Raw genomic sequence first — 20,660 nt, 5'->3', positions numbered from 1 at the left:
CCAGCTACTGTGAAGAAAATTAACTCTACCCAAACCCAAACCAGCACAATAGATAAAACGAAAAACATATAAGGTACCACAAAACTTCTCAGATATGCCTGTAATTAACTTTCTCCTCTTGTCAGAGGAAAACATAACCTTCCACATTTGTATGAGTGGATTTCAGAGCTGCAAGATCGCTGTACTATCTCCAGGGTTTGGCACTTACCTTGTAGTCCCCTACACAGGGATGTTGGATTTTGACCACAAAAATAAATTACTGAAGAGCTTCATTTCAGAGAAAAACATATGGGTTTTTTAAAATGACTCTATAAACATTTTCCTTCACATTTATCAACCTGCTTTCTGATGACTTTGAAGAGAAAACGATTCTATGACACATTTATGCATGACCTTATGACAGGTATGGAAGGATGACCCCACTACACACAGACATTTTCATCCCTTTGCAATCATCTACTTTATCATTCAGTAGGTGGTTAATAGAATTTGTCTTCATGTGTCATTTAGTACAATTTTCAGAGTACAGCCACATGCTAACATCGATGATTAACGTCTCAAATGTGATCAGTTCTACAGCAGTTTTAATCAAAAGGTAAAAAATCTCTTCTCTAAGGACTACATATGCAGTCCATTATTTAACTTGATTGAAAGACAAGTAATTTTGAAAATGAATGTGATAATTATGTTTAAGATTGACCCAACAGAGACATCAGTGAGAAGAGAGAACATGTAGAATCCAGCTGTTACCTGATTTGTGAGCTTCATTATTTCTGTTTATCAAATGCATCCACATTCAGACAAGACCTTGATGTTTTGCCATGTGGTGAGGTGTGATATGCTGGTGTGAACACAACCTAAACTTTTACTTCTCCCAAAAGCAGAACAGAACACCACAAAAAAATGGTAACAGACAAATTAATAGACAAAACCTGCGATTTTAACCTTTACTTTATTGATTGTTTTGCAGATACATAGGAAGGACTTTGATGTTTAGTTTGCAGTGTTTACAGCACAGCTATGTTTTCTATGTTTTTTTTTTTTTTCTTTTTTCAGGGACAAAAAATCAATAAAATATAAAATGAAGTCCAACATGATAATATAGTAGAATCATCATATTCTTTAGGACAGAGTATCAACTGTCCTTGTGTGTGAAGTGCTGTCAAGCAGGGAATTACTTCAGTCCTAATAAACCTTAATCCCTGCAATACTGACTATTGCAACTACTGCTCAGAGTATACCTTACCTGTGAACCACGCTTGTGCCCACAGAGAGGGGAATACTTAGGAGTGCTTTAATTTTTATTTTGCTTAACAAATGAATTTAAAAAGTGGATTCAAAGCTTGTTGCAATTATCTTGTGCGAACTCGTGACATTTTCATAACAATACCAATATTTTACCACAATCTTTTGTCCTCAAGATACAAAAATTCATGTGTGACATACATATCTTGTCTCCTTTTGCTACAGCATCATTGCTGTATATGGAGAGAGCCTGTTCTCCTTTTATCCCCAATTTTCAGCACCATGTACTTTTGCTCTCTTGCATTAACACTGACACAAATAAGACACAGAACTCAAATGTACAGCATGTATGACAGTCTTCAAGTACTCTTCCACACTCTTGATCAAGTGTGATCCCCAAGTTGAAGAGAAACAAATAACCTCTTGCACAGACTTTAGCTTCTTATTCCTCACAACATCCCTGTGAGGTAGGAAGAAAAACATCCCCTTTTCCAGCAACAGGAGACAAGGCAGAGAACACATCTGTCATTCCACAAGGCAGTAAGTGGAGAACCAGAAATGCTGGAAAACAGGAATTCTTGGGTCCTAATTCTTTGATTCAGAAACCAAGGTGCTAAACTCCTAGATATTAACAGGTTATTAGTCTTTTTATAGCCATGTATTAATGACAACAATGGCTTCTGTATGTGTAGCAGCAAAGTGAAGTTCTATGGCAGAAGCAGTGTACATCTGATCCTGCCCTCATACACTTCTCCTGTACCTCACAGATATGTAAATATTCACTGTAATTAACTAATCAATCCTACAACTAATGTATCGTAGGTAATTGCAATAGATCAACATTTTCATTTATAGATTTCTTTAAGACTTGCCCATCTATTTAAATGTTTGTGTTCTTTGGTCTTTTTGGTTTTGTGGGGTTATTTTCCTCTGGATAAGTTAACAGTAACTGCCTTCCCCTATACAATAGTTTTTATAATTCTCCCTTAAAACCATCACCCATTTTGGGTAATCTATACAAGAGCTTTGAGTGAAGATGAACAAAATGCTTTCAGGGATTACACCCATTTCCTCAGAGTAGCTTTTCAGAAGGTAAAGACAGGCACCTTTTGCTGTGTATAACAAGGGTCAGAATTGTCACTGAAGTGTCTTCATTGATTAGGGTAGAGGCCTCTGGACTGCTCTATTCAAAAGTGAAACTGTTTACAGTGAGCTAAAATAGTCAGGCTTTATTATATACAGATTTTTAATCTTCAAAACCTCTGTGAGCTCAATTTGAATCTACCTTCACAGAAAAAAAAAATGGTCAAACTTAACTTGTGTGGAATGAGTAACACACGGAATACATATAAATAGCCTAAATTGAGAAAACATGAAAATTAACATGCTGTGTTAAGATATCCTGGAGCACTACGGTAAATGTAATTTCAAGTCTTTGATGAAAATTACCTATGAACCAAGTCACTTGGATACATTAATCATTAAATTAGCCCTGGTCTTGGTACAACACATGTCTTTCCCACAGGCTCAGCATGAGGTCTTGCCTATAGATTCAGGCTACACAATGGCCTACCACCCACTAGCAGCCATGAGTTCAAGTCACAGTTTAGTATTATGGGAATACTTTTGTACTGCCATAACGGTGTTTACAAAGGCATTTTGTTTATTTCTTTCTGGGATGAAGGGCATCTTGTTATGGTATTGACAGAGATTATCAAAGAACTGTTTAGGATAAGTGCAACTATACAATATAATACCTCCAATCGAAGCAGTTTCACTGCTGTAAAACCCATGTGTGGATCGAGAAAAAATGTGTAGCTGTTTCCATGAAAGAGAAGCATTTCATATTTTAGAATGGAAAAATGCTGTACAAAGGCTAGTACGAGAGCTAAGTATTGCACAATTTTTCTGTCTGGTTGCCTGAGAAATGTGTTACATTTCTTGCACAACACACATTGATTATGGTGAATCCCTTACTCAATATTAGAATGCCTTTCTATGTCATGTGCTAAGCATGCTTATTACATGTATGATAGGCATTGTGTAAACTTCTTCTTGTGCATTTACATTTTAAATGAAGTGGTTTGCATGTTCGAATTTATACAAATGGCAGAGATTACAGAAACCATTATATTGGAAAGAATATTGTATTTTAGTAAATGTTGAATTCCAGTCAATTCATGCTCCGTATTATAAAGACATATTGTACTGATTTGGTATGTGAGATCCAAAGCTGTCATATTATCTGTTTGCAAAAGTAACAAAATATAGAAATTATTTTGTAATTACCAGGAAAATAAGGCCTTCATCAAAATTACTCTGAGATAGTGTCTTTTAATTTTGATTGTCTCAAATTATGATGAAATTGGGTTCCAAACTCTTTAGATTTTGCTGGTGCCTTGATTGACAAGTGGTCATATTGCTTTTACCCTTAACCATCTGTATTCCCTTCAGCAGTGTCCACAACCTTCTCTTCCCCTGTTTCTCTATGAGACACTGGAAGGACAGACCTGACTCCTGAAATGATATTCATTTGCATTTGACTGGGAGCTGACGAGAAGCATTATATCTGGAGAATAAGAGCAGTTCACATGGGAAATTGTGCAGCTACCAGTTGTCTGCATGAGGATGGACACTTTTTCATCTTCCTCCTTCACACTAGCCTTATTCTAGTTTGTATGACTTAAATATGAAGGGTCACAGCTGGACTGGACTCTGGGAGGTGTATGCCTCTCAATACAAACAGACACATACTATGGAAATAGCAGATATATTTAGGTCCCAATTATTTCCACTGGTTTAAACAATTTTGTTACAGACTGATGAAAAGGTTCAGGAAAAGGAATGTCCATACTCCCAATATCTGTCTACAGATACATATATTTGTTATAGACCACCCCAGAAATGAAAGACCCACACCTTTACAGGAGAATGGACATGGTAAGTGCTATAGTTCCAGAGCAACAGATATCAGCAAACACAGAGGCAATCATAAGTTTTGCATGATTTTTTTCTAATTCTGTTTAAAAAAAAACACCCTAGTATTTGGCAGAGAGACTACAAGGCATTTTTTTTTCTTTTTTACACTGATCATTAACATTTTACTATAACATGATTCAAAACTTAGAGAATATATTCACCATTCCATTAAAGTTGGTAATGTTATGAAAGCAGAATATAATTAGGCTTATAGTTACAGTCTGAGTTTAACTATCTAGAAACTACTTAGAGAGTCCTTAAAAAAAAAAAAAAAAGAAAATGAAAAAAAAAGTAACATTGCAAGACAGTCATCAATTTCTTCCATTTGGAAACAAGCCTTGTTGCAAATTAAGCCCAGTCTGTAATTCGCAGTTAAATCTGCCTCATTGGTATTAGCTTCGGTGAAACCTAGCAAAAAGAAGGGAAAAAAACCCCACAAGAGTTGTCATACAGATAAGATCTAGCAGTACAATCCACCATTCACTTCCACCTGTATCTACTATGTACCACTGAAGACTAGAGACACTGTACTTATTTAACCTGCCATATTTACAGTATGTCAGAGATAAACACTACTAAATGACAACTAAATTTTCTGATGCAAGAAAACAAGATATGTGTGGTGCTAGTATCCAGACCCTCAGCTTCATTTATTTTGAGACAGGTTATTGGTGTAAGAATGCAAGCATATTAAACTTGGGCAGATGAACCTGTACTTGTCCCCTAAACAGTCTTCTGTGCAGTAACAGTCAACTGAATTTTGGAAGATGCATGTGAGCAGGGGATATGCAATCAAAGGTATACATATACAATAAACACTCTGCAACTATTGTATATGGATATATGTGACGGGATTATTTGTTTGATGATTATATAATAAAATATCAAATTTTTATTTCTTATTTTTAAATGTCTTTCTTCCATTCACATTCAATTTTATTTATTTAATGATTATAATCATTAATTCCAATTTTGCTTTTTTTTAAAAAAACCTTGCATTTTCCCATTCACATTAATTTTTGTGTAAGGACACATCTATGTATTCTATTATTTTAATTCGTTTACTCACAAAATTCAATTAGTGATATTATAAGATGTACAGCAGACCAAAAACAAAACACAGTAAGCCTAAATAGGAAGGTAGATGAGGAAAGAAGATGTAAATAGGAACAATACAGAGAAGACTTTGTATAGCAGCAGTGGTTAACATTTGCTTGAACTCTCACTCAGGTCTACACAAAATCCCTGAGGAATAGGTCTCCACAGAAGATCCAAGCCTCTTTAATTTTCTCCTGTTCCCAACATGATGCCCCAGGATGAAGATCAGAAATAACTCATGTGATCTTACTTTTTCAGGATGAAAAACAGTTCTGTGGATAATCTGGCTCTTAGCTGATTAATGTGCCCCATAGAAGCATCACCTACTGCATCCTCCTGCCTCCTTAACCCATCTTTTTCAGTTAACAGTATTCAAGAAACTAACAAATGAAAGAATAATATATAAGTGCCTTTTCAAGCATTAATGCCTCTTTCTTTTAGAGGTACAGGGCTGTATTTTCTGTACTACTTAGGTTTCTATGTGATCTTTCCTCCAGCCACTATGTATCATCATTTATAAACTTATGAGACTAGCCACTGAAGAAAACTTAGTTCATGAAGAATGTGTTTACTGTATCAAATGCTAATGAAACGTTTTCAGTGGATAGCAACAATTCATTGATTTTTTCAAAGTTGTGTGTGAAGTAGGATAATAAATAGATGTAATAGGTACAATGCATCAGCATTCCCGGATTAGTTCCAGAAATGTTTCAACATTTCAGAGTCCAAGTTACTATGTGCTTTACTTTATTTGGGCCTATTTGTGCCACAGACAGGGATGGTTCCATTGAAGTAAAGCTAAACACTGGAGGATGAAGATAGAAGCACTAAAATCTGTATTCTGCAAGCAACAACAAAGGCAGTTACTGGAGAGATTTCTATTTTTTCTGATGTTGATTTCTGAACCATCAAAACATCAAGTGTTTTACATTTGATGGGGATATTACATTAAATGTGGTGTCTGCACATCTGACGCTAACAGCTGTCATTTGTGTGTACTGCTATCCACTTCAGATGGGTCTGATGCCTGTGAGTCTGATGTGCCACAATGTCTTCTCAGGATAAGGAAGGTGGTGAGAGACAGCACCACTCAGAACTTGACCCAAATGCAACTTTTGCTGTAACTAAAAGGTGATTAAATAAGCAGAAAAATGCCAGTGTGACAAAACGGATGGTTTGTGCTTGGAAACAAGGAGCAGACAAGTCTGAAATGTAGAAAGCATTTCAGGACTCTGAGTCCACTAGAGACAGTCAATCCAGTATCACTCTGTGCTAAGAGCAAGGCATTTAGTAAAGGCTGAAGGGGCTTAATACAGACCGTATTCACACTGCACAGCTTCAGAATTGCTACTTTCTACGGTACCTCCTAAGCAACACAGTCTTAGTATTATTTCACTCACAGGAAGAACACCTGATCTTGGAAGCTTCAAATACTTTGCTAATGTTGGACAGGTAGGTGTTCTGGGAGGAGCTTGCCTGTGCAGTCCAATACATGGCCTCTCAACTGGTAAGAAGACACATGGGCTCTGGGGCTTGTTGCAGTCCAAGCCTGTTGAATCTCTGATTTCCAACCCCAACGTACCCTCCCTATTCAGCTACACAAACAGCCCTGTGCTTATTTCATTGAATTTCTATGAAGTGAGCATTCCTTCAGGTTCTGATTCTGAATAAGGCTGAATCCTGTTAAGTTCCATTGGCCTTAACAAGGAAGCAACAGCAAGTTAGTGTTCAAAAATTTAAAATGAGCCCTTCAAAAAAAAAAAAAAAGAAAAAAAAAAGCAGAAAAAAAGCATGTATTTGTTACATTAATAAAAGTTGCTTATCTCTTATTAATACCTATTTTTTCATTTCAGAGAAATGCAAACCACAATTCTAACATCACATATATATATGTATATATTTATGATACAAAAATCTCTTCTTAATGGTTTTTGCAGCAGAGGTGATTGATTAAGGAAAAAAAAACCCGCAACACCCATGTAATAATCAACTCAATCTTGCAACAGCCTCAAAAGAAAATGTTCCTCAAGGGTAAATGTACTTCCAGAAAATAAAATCTATATCCTCTATAATTTTGAACTCAGTGGTTGAACTTGGACAGACAATTCATTTTTAAACACATGCTAGCCTTGGCAGATGCTTTTTCTATGCACTATGTTATCTTTGAACATTTTGAAAGAACAAACTTTAAGGGAAAAAAAAAAAGTTGTGATGGGGATTTGTGACTTTTCCTGATTATTTTTATAATTAAATACATCTGCAAAAGTATGTTTTGTCATGGTCTCATCAATGGTAAAAGGCAGTACAAGCCCAAACAGATTGCCTGCCAAGGTGAGCTACATGCTAGGCTACAGCAAATCTTATTTAAGCATGTAAGATAAGCCAACATTTTGTCTTCGCAGAAAAACTGAGGGTGAATTGTTTATTTTTTAAATTATGCCAGTCTATAATGAAGATTGTTGACTCTAAATCATGTTTCCTTTGACATTTTGTTTTGCAAATGTTCTTTAGGAGATGTTTTTCCAAGTAAGTAAGCAGGCTGTGAAATGGAACTGTATAGTCAAATGTGTCTCAAATATGGCCATATAGACTATGAAGTTCTCCTGTCCAAACATGAGCAGTCTACATGGGGTGAGGCAGTTACATATAAAGATATAGTCATCTCAAAATCTCATTTCTAGTGAACTCAGAGAGACATTTGTTTTAGTTCAGATCTACTGCATCTACTGGAAAAAAATGCTACTAGAAAAAGGGGTGACTCCTCACTTTTCCCTGATTAGTTCTGTTTCAAAAAGGAAAATATATGATCCTGCTTTTACTGTGGCAATACAATATCACTAAAGCTCCTGTCACCGATATAAATAAACCCAAGATGCCTCATTCAGTGAACATAAATAATCACAAGCACAACTGTTACTCTTGCAAGAAAGCCTGAGGCAGAGTTTTGAAATGTGAAAAAAAAAGGACCAAGGATGCTGCAGTCTGAATAACTGTCTACCACTATGCTCAAATTCCTATTTTATGAAATTCAAAACTAAGCAAAGAACCTGTAGTTGTTTGCTATATATGTAATTCAGGCCATCAAGGGTCCAATATTACACAACAGCAACCCAGTCTCTTGCAGTCAAAGATTTCCACAGAAGACTTGGTAAGGATTTTAATGACAGCAGGACTGGGACACTATGGCCTGGAAACATTTTTTACAGGATGCCGGGGGAAAAAAGAAAGAAAGCGCTAGTAAGCTTCCATGGCAGCGGTTTAATAAACAAATAATTGAGGTTCATGTCATGCTTTCAATCTGCAGTGCTGTAGGGACTGTGGGCACTTCTGTAAGGAGCCATAAGTACATCACACCAACACCTGCACATGCTCTGGCAGAGGTACACACTTTGCCAACAAGCATTGCTTTGCAAGCATTTATGCAAGCCACTGCTTTCAAACTAAGTACATGTGAATGCCTAAACCAAGAAGCAACTACATTTTTCATGCCCACAGCTTGTGATTTCATGCGTGACTGTGGCAGCCAAACAAAGCAGACTGTGCTGGAATTTGCTTTCTGGAGAACTAGGAAACGATGCCTGTGAAGAGTCCCTTCCTGATCTTAGAGACACATATCCCAGGGAGCCAGACAGTGAATTGTTCCAATACCTCTCATCAACTCCTAACTTCAGGCTACACTAAGGAGTTGAAGTTTATATCACTCCTTTGTAACATTTCCAGGAAAGCACCAAGGAACAGTAGGTAGTGTTAATCTTTTCTTTGGACCTAATTGCCTTGCCCTGTCATACCTGCTGCAAAGCTTGATCTCATGGCCCACCATTTTAACCTTATCACTTCCTTCTCTGATTTTTTTGTTTGCTTCTGCTTTCACTGCCTTGAGCATAGGCAGTTGGCCTTTACTTTGGGAAACACCACTTAATTGAATAGGTATCTCTTGGTTATCTCAACCAAAAAAACTCCAGGTCCTTTCAAACAAGCAGTTCTGGAACAAGTAAGGAGTGTTTTCAGTGTCTTCTGAAAATAGAAGTCCTTTGCTATAGTTTACATCTATTTAAATGCTTACTAAACATTGCACCTTCAAATTCATCATGAAGTTACTCCCCAAATTAAATCCAAAAGAACAAAACAAGGTGACTGACTGCAATAGATACAAACCTATAAAGATAATTTTTATGTTTTACTTCTGGATACTAGCTGCTTGACAGACAGATCAGCCCATAGAAAAAGAAGTCCTGACATTATCAAAGTTCAAAAAAATCGGTAATTTTTCACTAGCTCAAAGTCAGAAGCTGAATGAATCATTTCATCTCCACACAGAACTGCTGTATATGGAAGGTTGCTTCCATTTTAAATTAAAAAATAATAATGACTTCCCTAAAATATTACATGGAATATTAACAACATAAAATATAACATGGAATGTTAGTAACTCAACATAGTTAGGTTCAGCAAAGTGATTCTGTGGCAGCTTCCTGCACTTTGCAGTTGCAGGCTACTAGTCTTTAATCCAGCATCTTTTTCACAGATAATTAAAGGTACTTTCAGCAGTTAACAGATCTTTATTTAAAATATCTAAGGAGAAACATACATAATCATATTTAGTTATCAGAAATACTGTCTTATAGACACAGAAAATAAATGAAATTTCACAGGTTCATGCCTCAGGAAGTTTCCTTACTACCAAGAATATGCTCAAAGCCATAATAAAAAAACCTTGCACATACTATATGCTCTGCAGTCTGTCAATTAGGTGCCATAGCCATGCAATTAAACACTGCAAAAAGGAGTATTTTACTTCATTACTAAATATACCTGAACTATTTTTACAGCACAATTTTTACACTGTCATAGTTGCTGCCCTTGCCAAAGGAGGGTTGAACTACCCCAAAAGACTTCACAACACAGAAGAAAAGATTTTGAAGTGTTGATGTAGGGACAGGCCAAGAAGAAACTATATTATCAACCACACATGCATCCAGTTACACTCTAGAGGGGTACAGCTTGCCATTAATTATGCAGTTTTGTGTTTGCATTAAGTGAGACTTCAGAATGAATGTGAATGTCAAAAGGCAGGGGCTTTCTGGATTAATGCAGAGCATAAGTTCAATTTGTACAAGGCAGTCTTAGAGCAGTTCATTGACTGGCACTACTAACACAGAGGGCACAACTGTAGTCACTCCTGTCAAGAAGACTCACAACTCCACCTAAAGATAGCATGGAAACTTAGCAGGTAAACTAGCTTATCCAGTGAAAAAATAAATATTTACCCATCTCTTAGAGATGAATCAGCTCCCATCTTCAAAGCATAGAAGTTTCCTTTCCACTTGTCTTTTTTCTCTAAGTTATTTCTCCATCTGTCCTGGTTTTCCTAGCTTCTGATGCTTCTGACATCATCACACTATATTAGCTCCAAATTATCTTTCATTGTAAATCCCACATATAATCTATTCAGTTCTAGCCTATAAAGATGAAACTTACTTCAACTACAAGCCTTCATGCAGTAAGTATTTGTGGAGAATATTTATTCTGACTCCAAACTGTACTGGTTTGTAAAATTACTTACTGCGAAGTCACAGCCAGTGCTTTTCTTGATATCATCTACTGTCAGTCCTTCCCAGATTTCTATGAGGGTCAATCCCTTCTTCTTGTCCACATCAAACACTGCCTATTAAGTTCAAAAAGCACATAATTATTTTTTTATTATTAAAAGAAAATGAGGATGTAAATGCAGTAACATTTACAAAATAGTGTGCTGAAGTAGATAGCATTCCTTCAGTAACACAAGATGCCACTTTTCACTTTCATGACTGACTAATACAGGTTTCTGCTACATTTATTTGTACTGAGAAAGAGAATCTCGAATGTGTTAGAATATCTAGAATCTAGTATGTGTTAATTTTGTGGGGTAGAAGTGCAACTGTTCATCACTGCAGGAAATGTGGACCATACCTGCTGCTCCAATCTGGTGAGAACTGAAGGTTCAAAGGAAAGGGCTGAGATGGTCTTTGCTGCAAGACAACGGCCACCAAGAGACCATAAAAGAAACAGGGGAAAAGAATGTCTCTCCATTCTTTTATGTCATTTCATGGCCAGTAGAGAGATCATCTTTGGCTGACTATAAGTTTCTCCAACAGCTATTGCACACCCAATGCAAATGCTAGAATTTTTAGAAGCTAGCAGTGAAAGACAAGATTCCCTGCAGTATTTTTAAAAGAAAGCCTGAGAGGAAGAGGCAAAGGCTGTTCTGTCTGATGTCTTCATAAGATATGCACTCCACCTCTGAGACTTACAAGTGCATCAAATAAAAATACCTGTAAAATAATGTGCACTTTAATAGTGCCTGCCAGAGGGAGATACACAGGTTGCAATTTAGTTGCCAGGGAAACCATAAGGTCCAAAGTAATTTTGCTTAAAAATAAAAGTTTAGTAGCAAAAGACCAGCAAAGCTTGAACTTGAAATGAAAGTGAAGTCCTAAGCTTGTCACAGAAGTGTTCTGAAGCCTAGTTGTCCTCTTGGCACATTAAACTGCTTTTTATGGGACAGGAAAAGGACAGCTTCTTTAAGTCTTAAAAGAGAAGCTGGGCATAGGGAACACTCCAGGATGCTAGTGTGGAAACAGAATTTGCAACACTATCCAAATGTTGTTCCACATTTGTATAATTTCCTAATAGAGCCATGAGATCTGGTAATTGACAAATATTAGAGACATTTCTATTTGTTTATTTTCTATTAGTCCTTGTTCCCTCTCATTTTCTTTGTACCTTACATTTGAATGTGGCCAGTTGGTAGAAGGCTAAATTAAAAAAAAAAAAAGTCCATATTTTAATATATTTTCCCTTACTTCATGAAGAAAAAGCCTTTAGATGTAGCAATATCCCACCATGAGAAATCGAATTCTTCATCATCACCTTTGAGGCATTCTACTTTGCATGATAAGATGGCTCACAGAGGGATTACTCTAAGTCCTTAAAAATGTAAACACCAAAAATAAAAGGAGTATGATTACAGCAAAAAACCTTAAGTCACTTATCCTTTGCTGAAAAGATCCACTAATCTACTTTGAGCAGCAGCAGTATGATATGCTCATGTGTACTTCCACTGGAGAATAAATTGCTTCACAAATGGAATCAAGTAAGGACAAAAGAACTAAAGCTCTGCTACAGCCACAGGTTTTTCTGAAACAGTATGTAGTTTACATGAAAGAAGATGCCAATTGTCCAACCTATGTGTACTCTGCTGGGCAAAAAGCCCCAAAAAAACAAAAGGACAAAAACAAAAACAAACCAAAAAAAAACCCTAACAAAAGCAAACAACAATGCACCTTTGCCTCCCAAGCTGTAATTACAGCCATATTAGAAAACTGGCATGTCACATCAAACTTTCGGAAATACTTTGGAGAAAACAAGGAGATACACACTTTCCATGCCTGTTATATGTGGCATCTTTGTTCTGAAGGCATCTAAGGGCACAGTTCAATATGCTAGATGTCAAAATTTTAAAAGGAAAAATATGAGCCCCAAGACCTCTGGACCTGAACTCCAAGGCCATCTTTTCCCTTCAGTGGCAATAGATACCGAATATATTCTTCATTTTTGCTAAGCTTTGCTATGGTTATTAGGGATAGAGGAGGAAATTAGTAACAAGGGGTCAAGAAAAGTACTTTACCTTTTCTGTAATGATGCGGTCAACACATTGTTTCCCAGTAAGTGGTAAACTGCATTTTTCCAGGATTTTATGGACATTTCCCTGTGTTTAACAATATACAAATACCAGTTTTTAAAAAACTCAAATATGTTAATGAAAATCACAGCTGTAGCCATTCAGTGTTATTTAAATATTCATTGTGCTCAGAACACTCTTCAAATCCTCTTCAATGGCTGACTAGTAAGAATCTTACTGGACCACTGAGTTTAGAAGTCCTGCACACTGCTGTTTAATAATGTGCCCTTCCTCCTACAATGTAAAGACAAGAGATATATGGAACCTCACTGATGGGAGGAGAAAAATTAGGGAACAACAATATGGGCAACATGTTTCCCTGTCTTATCCTTTATCACAAATGGTATATGGAGGATCAGCCATACACAGAGGAATTTCAGAGTTCAAGTGCACAGTCATGCTCTCAAAACAGTAAATCCAGTTTATTTATCCATATTGTCGCTGGGAAAGTCCTTGTCTTTTTTTTTTTTTCCTTTTTTCTTCTTCATTTTAAAAAATAATAGTTAAAAATGTCTCTAGATCATACTAAGTCAATGTAGGCTGCAAGAGCTATGAATGGATATAAGGTAGATGGATCATTTTGGTCAGTATTTGTAAGTGACTTTTTTGGTCAGTATTTGTAAGTGTTTTACAGAGGTAGCATAAAGTGCACACTTCTCTCATTATGCCATGTTTTTAGTTTTTTGTCTAATTATCAATTTTCAGTTATGCATTTCAAAACTCTCACAGTATAACACATCTCATTGAACCATTTAGAATCATCAGTTTACCTTAAGGCTTAATTAGGGGCCATCTCACAGCCAGTTTGACTCCTGAGTGATAACACAATGATCAATCCATGTGTTTTTGAATTTATCTTCCTCTGTGAGGAACTATTTCTTTATTCTATCTACTTTCAATTGATCTACTTTTATATCCTGTCCATCTTGAGAACGTCCCTGTGCAATTTGCTTAAGAGCCAAGATGAATCTGTGCTATTTGTAATACTTTCAGTAACATATCAGATACACTTTTCAGCCATGTGAAATGAAGTGTCTCTTCGTGTTACCTAATTGAAGGTTGAAAGGCATGGACTTACAGACGTGACAGCCTGAATGACTCCTGTGACCTTGAGAACTGATACATTTGAGCTTCTTAACACTTGAGCTGAAGATTATTGTATCACCAGCTAGCTTTAAAGATGAAATGCATCTCCTGAAATTTTCAAAGGTTAGACTCAATAATCTTAGAGGCCTTTTTCAACCTAAATGATTCTGTGACCTTTGGAAGACATTCATCAGGGCATTGTAAGAAAAGCAATTTAAATGGAACTGCATGATTTTTACCATCTGAATTTACTCAGATTTATTCAGGATTTGTTCAGATAAAGGAAAAGATACATAAAGATACATAAAGATACAAAAAACCTTAGGTGTCCCAGTCTGCCTTAAATAAAAAATTCTGTTGTTGAAGAACAAAAATGTCCTTCATCTTCCACAACACATTACAATCAGAGCTTTTCACAGAAAGGAATTTTCAATTCAGTGTTCCATGTTTCAGTCATGCCCAAATCAAGTGCTTAAAACCAGTCTCCATTCTGTTTTTCTGAACAGTGTAGGCAACCCATTTCACAACATGGAACAATTACCAGTCCTTACATTACTGTGTTTTGCAAAACATGTCAATGATGGTATGGGGCTAAGGACTTCTAATTCTTTCAGGCAGCATTTAGCAAATTAGACACAAATGCACAGGGACTGTTTAGACATTAAATAACAATATTATATTATATTATATTATATTATATTATATTATATTATATTATATTATATTATATTATATTAATTATTCTTTTCTTCATGTATGTAATTTAGAAAAAAATACATTAAGAAAAACTAATGAATTTGACATAAGGTCAATTTGCCAAGTGTCTCTCAGTGGCCTAAGTATATAGAGCAAAAATTGAAATACCCTTCTGCAAATATGCCCTCTTGGTTCCTGATAATGCTGTAATGCACAGATTTTCTGAGGCAGAGACTGTTTCCAGGCAGTGGTGTTTAATTGTCATTGATGAACTCAACCTCATAAAATAGCCTTTAGTCCCTTCTATATAGACTTAATTCCTTGAGATTTTTGCATCATTCTGCTGTCATCCACAACTTTATTAGGGGGCTGTGGAAAGTGTTTCTTCTTGTTTCAACTCATTTCAGTCAGTTATCCCTACTTTGTTTATGAGGCAGTGGTAATTCTGCATCCAACTACTCCATTCCCTCATCATTTTGTGTACTTGTCTGTTACCTTTCCTCAACAGGAGTTCTTAAGCTGATGATTCTTCTACAATGCTGACTTCATGTTGTCTCATCTATCTTCTGTACCTTTTGGTTTTCATTATATGTAAAAACTTAAGTATTTTAAAATGTAACTAACTTGGGACTGAGCTTATTTGTTTGTATTTGTAACATACTGAATATCAGAGTTATAAAAGAGTAAAATTCCTTGAGTATTTATATGAGTGGTAAGACAGTTACTAGTTCCACAGTCATAATTTAGTGTAAATTATATTCTGCCTGTGCTGCAAGGACTCAGCCTATTTCTATGTTTAAAAACTGTAACATGTGTACTGAAAGGAGAAGGGCTATTAAACTCTTTAAAAACTTACTTGAATGTTTAAAATTCATCACTACTATTAAAAGAAAATGAACAACCAAACTTGAAAAGGATCATAAATCAAACAAAACTAGCACAAGAACTGCTTCTTGCAGAACCTCTTGAACATGTCCACTGAAGGCACTGCCCACACCCCATGTCTTCCACTGTATTTCCATTCACCAAATCTTGACTGCTATTGATTTACAGGAATTTTACATATCTGATAGTAGAGTTCTTATTTATTTGGAGAACAAGATAAGAGAAACGTCCCTTTACTAAAGAGCCAGCAGACACTAGAGACTGTCTCAGTACATGCAAATTGTTCTTTCACTCAGTAGCACATTGGGCTTCGAGCAGGATGCAGGATTGCTCCTCTGATGCAGACATTCATATGCATTAAGTTTTCATAAAATACTGGGTGTAAAGAATTGAAAAGCCATGAGTAGAAAATCAGCTCTGGAAGATGGGGTCACCCCCAACAAAAGGCTTCTGACTTTCAGAACTGGCCTCATGGGTGCTATATTTATTTGACTATTAAAAAAAAAAAAAAAAAAAAAAAAAGAGCACCTGAAAACTCTAATAGCAGTTTTGCTCTCTAAACACTAGATTTCTATAGGACATAATCTTCACATTTGAGCAAACAAGAAGCATCGACATGAACACCCCAGAAAGAGGCTAGGTTAGAGGAAAAAGTGCCATACTAAAATAAGAATAAAATAAAAATATTGCATGTTGTTAATTTGCCACTGCCTTTGCATAAAAGCAAAAGAAATTATTTATGAAAACCTGTAACTGCAGAAGTGTTCATCATGCACAACATGCACAAAAGTGGACAAAGTAGGTATACATACACCAAAATAAATAATTCTATGCCTGACCTGCTCATAATAGTGAACCTATCTCTGTTTTCCTTCTTTTCTTTTTTCAGTACTCCTACAGACAAAACAAAATCAACCCAGCAAACAATTTCCAAACACTGTTTTGGAAAAAATATTTTAGCAATAGTACCTTTAGGAGAAAAACTGGTTTGATTATATTGTGTGTGGACTCCAAGCCTTAAACAAATTCCACAGTAAGTAAACAGCATAAATATTTATTCAGATCACACGAATACCTAAAGTGTGTGTCTGAGCAAATGGAAAAGTCCCTATGTTACTACAGTTTTTGGGAGGCTGCGTGATAGTGACGCAAGCCATGAAGATGAATTCATTTAATACTTTCATTTACTTACTTATGCATATGAACATGACAACTATTAGGTTAAACTTAGCCTTGTTACTCAAAATGTGCCTCTTGAGATCACTGTTTAGTACAAACTGTGAAACTACAATATTTTTCAATATATATTTGCTTTTATTTTCAAGTGAAAATTAATTCTTCAAATCTCATTTAAAAAACACACAGCTGTTAATATATTTACTCTCATATTTACATATTTACTATAGTTTACCATGCAAATTCTGACAAGAGATATTACTTTGGAAAATACAAAATTAATGCTTGTTGCAGATATATAATAAATTTGGAATAACAGAAACACAGTAATTTTTTAAAAAGTAAATTGTTAAACATTTGGGATAGAAATTTTTCTCCTTCAGTATGTTTTTTCTCCTGTGTTAGAAGTTTCAAATGCAAAGTTTCCTATGATCTTTTGAGTGGGAATTCTATCTAGAGCATATACCTACATCAATGACCTCACAAAGAAGTCTCTAGATTAACCACTTACACATAAGTGTAAGGCAGTCTGCATCTCATAATGCCAAAAAAATATATTTTATTAAGCTGTCAGTACCAATTTGACTGGCAACTTCAAAAGTAAATATCTTTCCATCGTAACAAGAATTTAACCATGGGAAACCTCATTTTTCAAGTTATTCTGAGGCAAAGAGTAGAGTAGTATCTACTATAGTTTTGGCAATGGCTACCCGAAATTAAATTTGCATGAAGTAGCTAAAAAATATATGCAGCTTTTAAACATGAAGTTAGTATTTCATTTTTTTCCCCATGGTGAATGATTCACTTATTTGAGGAAAGGAGCCTTATTAACCTAGCCTCCAGTTGTATCACAGTAATAACTAACAGCAAAACTGTCAAATCCTCACAAAGTAGCAGAATGAGTATGTCCCTTTTTTCTGTTTATTTTTTTGTCTTTTGTGCAGCACAAAATACTGATTTAGAAAGAGGTGCCAGAGCCTTACCTTGGCTGAGTGCTCCATGGTGACAACCACTTTGGTCTGCGCACTGGATACTAGGTCCATTGCACCCCCCATTCCTTTCACCATCTTACCCTAAAATTAAATTTTTAATGGAAATTATTATTATTATTGTTGTTGTTGTTATAATTATTAATTTTATTACCTTTATTACTTTTATTTTTTAAAATATAATATCGTGGCTGCAAGTGACAGCATAAGATAGTCAACTTTTCCTGTATCAAAAGCCCACCTATTCCATAATCACAGAATTCAAACACAAACAGAGGGAAAAGAGCTGTCTCATTCTCGGCTCTGTATGATGCAAATAGGAGAAGAGTGATGAGTAGAATAAGGAGAGCCACTGCCATGGCTCTTTCCCTGGCATGTAATGGAAATCTGAGTAGTATCATTGGCTTAGTGGAAGCATTGATACTGAGGAACAATGAAGTTAGTTCCAATGGTTTTGTCCCTTGAAAAGCAAAGTGTACACCTTCCTGCTGATGGAAATGTTACTGGAATGTCCTAAGGAAGGAGGGAGGGGCTGAGGGGAAATGGTGTTTTAAGGGCTTATTTTACTTCTCATTATCCTCCCCTGATTCTGTTAGTCATAAATTTCACTTTGCAACTAAAGATGAGCCTGATTTGCCCTTGAAATATTTCTCCCGGTCCTTGTCTCACTCATGAAGCCTTCAGTTTTTTTTTTCCCTTTTCCCTCCTTGTCCAGCCGTGGCAGGGGAGGGTGAAGTAGCGACTCTCGTGGATGCCTGGCATTTGGCCACTGTCAAACTACAACAGCAGTATTCACACACACACACACACACACACACACACACACAGAGAAAAAAATATTCCTATTTTCCTACTGTTGGCACAGTGAAGAACAAATTGCATCTTCCTAAATCTATAAACAAGCCCTTTGGCACTGTTCAGTCAGACTAATATTTAATATTTATCACATAAATTATCATTACTACTAAGTATTTCTTTGCAAATAGAAATCTGAAAAGGATTTATCTCTGTCCTTAACTTCCTGGCACTGCTCAGATCATTCTCCATCCTGTCTGGAAAAACACAGCTCTCACAGAGACTGGAGTGACCTCTAACTTGCCTGCCAGAAACTCCATGACAAGATAATGCAGAGTAGCTGAGGATTACATATTATCTCCACAGTAACTCAGAATATGTTTGCATTGAGGATCAGGCTATCAATACATCTATCCTGACAATACCATTAGCTCACTTTCTAGGCCTTTTCATTCTATTAACTACAAAAGACCTACAGCGACAAGTAAATTCCTAAGAAACTAAGTGCTGATGAAGGTCAACAACAAATGTACTGCTGAAGAAGCTGTCATACAGAACTGAGAGAAAAGACATCATCCCTTTGTGTGTGAAGAAAGAGGAAAATGCAAGCTGAAGAGAAGGACTTAGGGATTTTAAACTGCTTCATCTACTCCTCCTCTTTAGGAAAATATATTCATCACTATAGGGCAGTGCCTAGTAAAGCAAAATCAATTCAGCATTAAATGCAACAAGCCAAGTAATTACATGTTTTTATTCTGAGGAATATCCAAAGCACATGACACTTATATTGTTCTCAGTGCACCTACCAAACTACCACAACTTGCATTTTCTCCCATTTTCCCCCACACCATACTAGAAAAGCGGACAGCTGCATGCTAAATTTGAATTAAAATATTCAAGACTAAAAAGTAATTCAAAAAGACACTTCACTCATTTTTGCCCTACCCTGTGCCCTCCATTTATTTATTTATTTAAGATGATTTTTGGTAGTTCTTAATTACAGTGGTGCTGCTAGCTTAAGAAACCTTTCAGAAGGAAAGACAGTGCCGTGGCAGAGCATTGGTAATTTGAAGTGCTGTTATAAAACCCATTTCATCAGACAGGCCTTGAAGTAAGAATAAAAGATTTTTGAATTAGCCATGCACTTCTGAGAGGTCCAGTGTTGAAAATTATTTATACAGAGACTTGGGTAGAGAACAGACTCAAGCTGACAATTTCTTGCAGCTTCTCTGTTCCAATACAAGTTGGGAATTCTCCTTTTCCCATTGTGTTTTCATCACCAGTTTTTTCTAAGTCTCAGTCCAAATAATACTAGAGTGGAAGACATGGAAATTTTGGACCTGATACTTTGGGTTTTCTTAACTGAGATCATCGGCTCTCCTGCTTCTTTGTGTAGACCTAATAAACTGACACATTATTAGTGAAATTTCTTATAATGCCTACTTATTGCAAAATGAATTATTTTGTTATTGTGGTAATGGGGCATCTTTAAGAAAATATGAGAGAAAAGTATGTATTTTCTCATCTAGTGCATTTATATCTGAACATTATTTGAGTGGTCAAAATACAACATGAAAGAGCCTGAGGAATTAACTTGGCCTAATAGTAATTCCTAAACAGGAACTTTCGTATTTGTTTGGTCACATGTGGCACCCAAGACAACCTGGCGTTCCATGGAAACTTGTGAGTACTCCAATGTGGGCCAGACAGTCAAGATATTTTTCAAGAGAATGTGACATTTTGCCTAAATGGTATTTCAAGCAAGCTGGAAAGGTGCTACAGCAAGCAGGAAACAGTTTATAAGAAAATCCAAGCAGATAAACATAAAAAGAAGAGCTAGATCAGAAAAAAGAGAAAAATTCAGGAGCCTTCTAACACTAGTAAGGTCTTGAATCCATGCTGGTGCCTTAAAACCTTCTTCTATATTCCCTGGGGGAAGGACTTTTCTTCTGTAACTGAATTTTATAACTGCTCCCAATATCGTATGAAAA

At 36.0% G+C, this 20,660-nt stretch overlaps 1 protein-coding gene across 1 annotated transcript in view; it reads right to left on the bottom strand.

The window, feature by feature from the left end:
• Nucleotides 1-933: 933 nt before the first annotated feature.
• OXCT1 (3-oxoacid CoA-transferase 1) overlaps nt 934-20,660 on the bottom strand; it is an 81,663-nt gene continuing 61,936 nt past the window's right edge. Inside the window, exons 14-17 of the mRNA XM_053931520.1 lie at nt 17,869-17,958; nt 12,989-13,069; nt 10,886-10,987; nt 934-4,632 (exon numbers count right to left, since the gene is read on the bottom strand). Coding sequence (XP_053787495.1) covers nt 4,597-4,632; nt 10,886-10,987; nt 12,989-13,069; nt 17,869-17,958 — 309 coding nt within the window. The 3' untranslated portion in view covers nt 934-4,596. The remainder of the gene's footprint in view (nt 4,633-10,885; nt 10,988-12,988; nt 13,070-17,868; nt 17,959-20,660) is intronic.

This window comes from Vidua chalybeata, chromosome Z (assembly GCF_026979565.1).
Source record: "Vidua chalybeata isolate OUT-0048 chromosome Z, bVidCha1 merged haplotype, whole genome shotgun sequence".
In the NCBI taxonomy this organism is placed as follows: Eukaryota; Metazoa; Chordata; class Aves; order Passeriformes; family Viduidae; genus Vidua; species Vidua chalybeata.
This window is presented reverse-complemented; position numbering and strand designations above follow the sequence as displayed.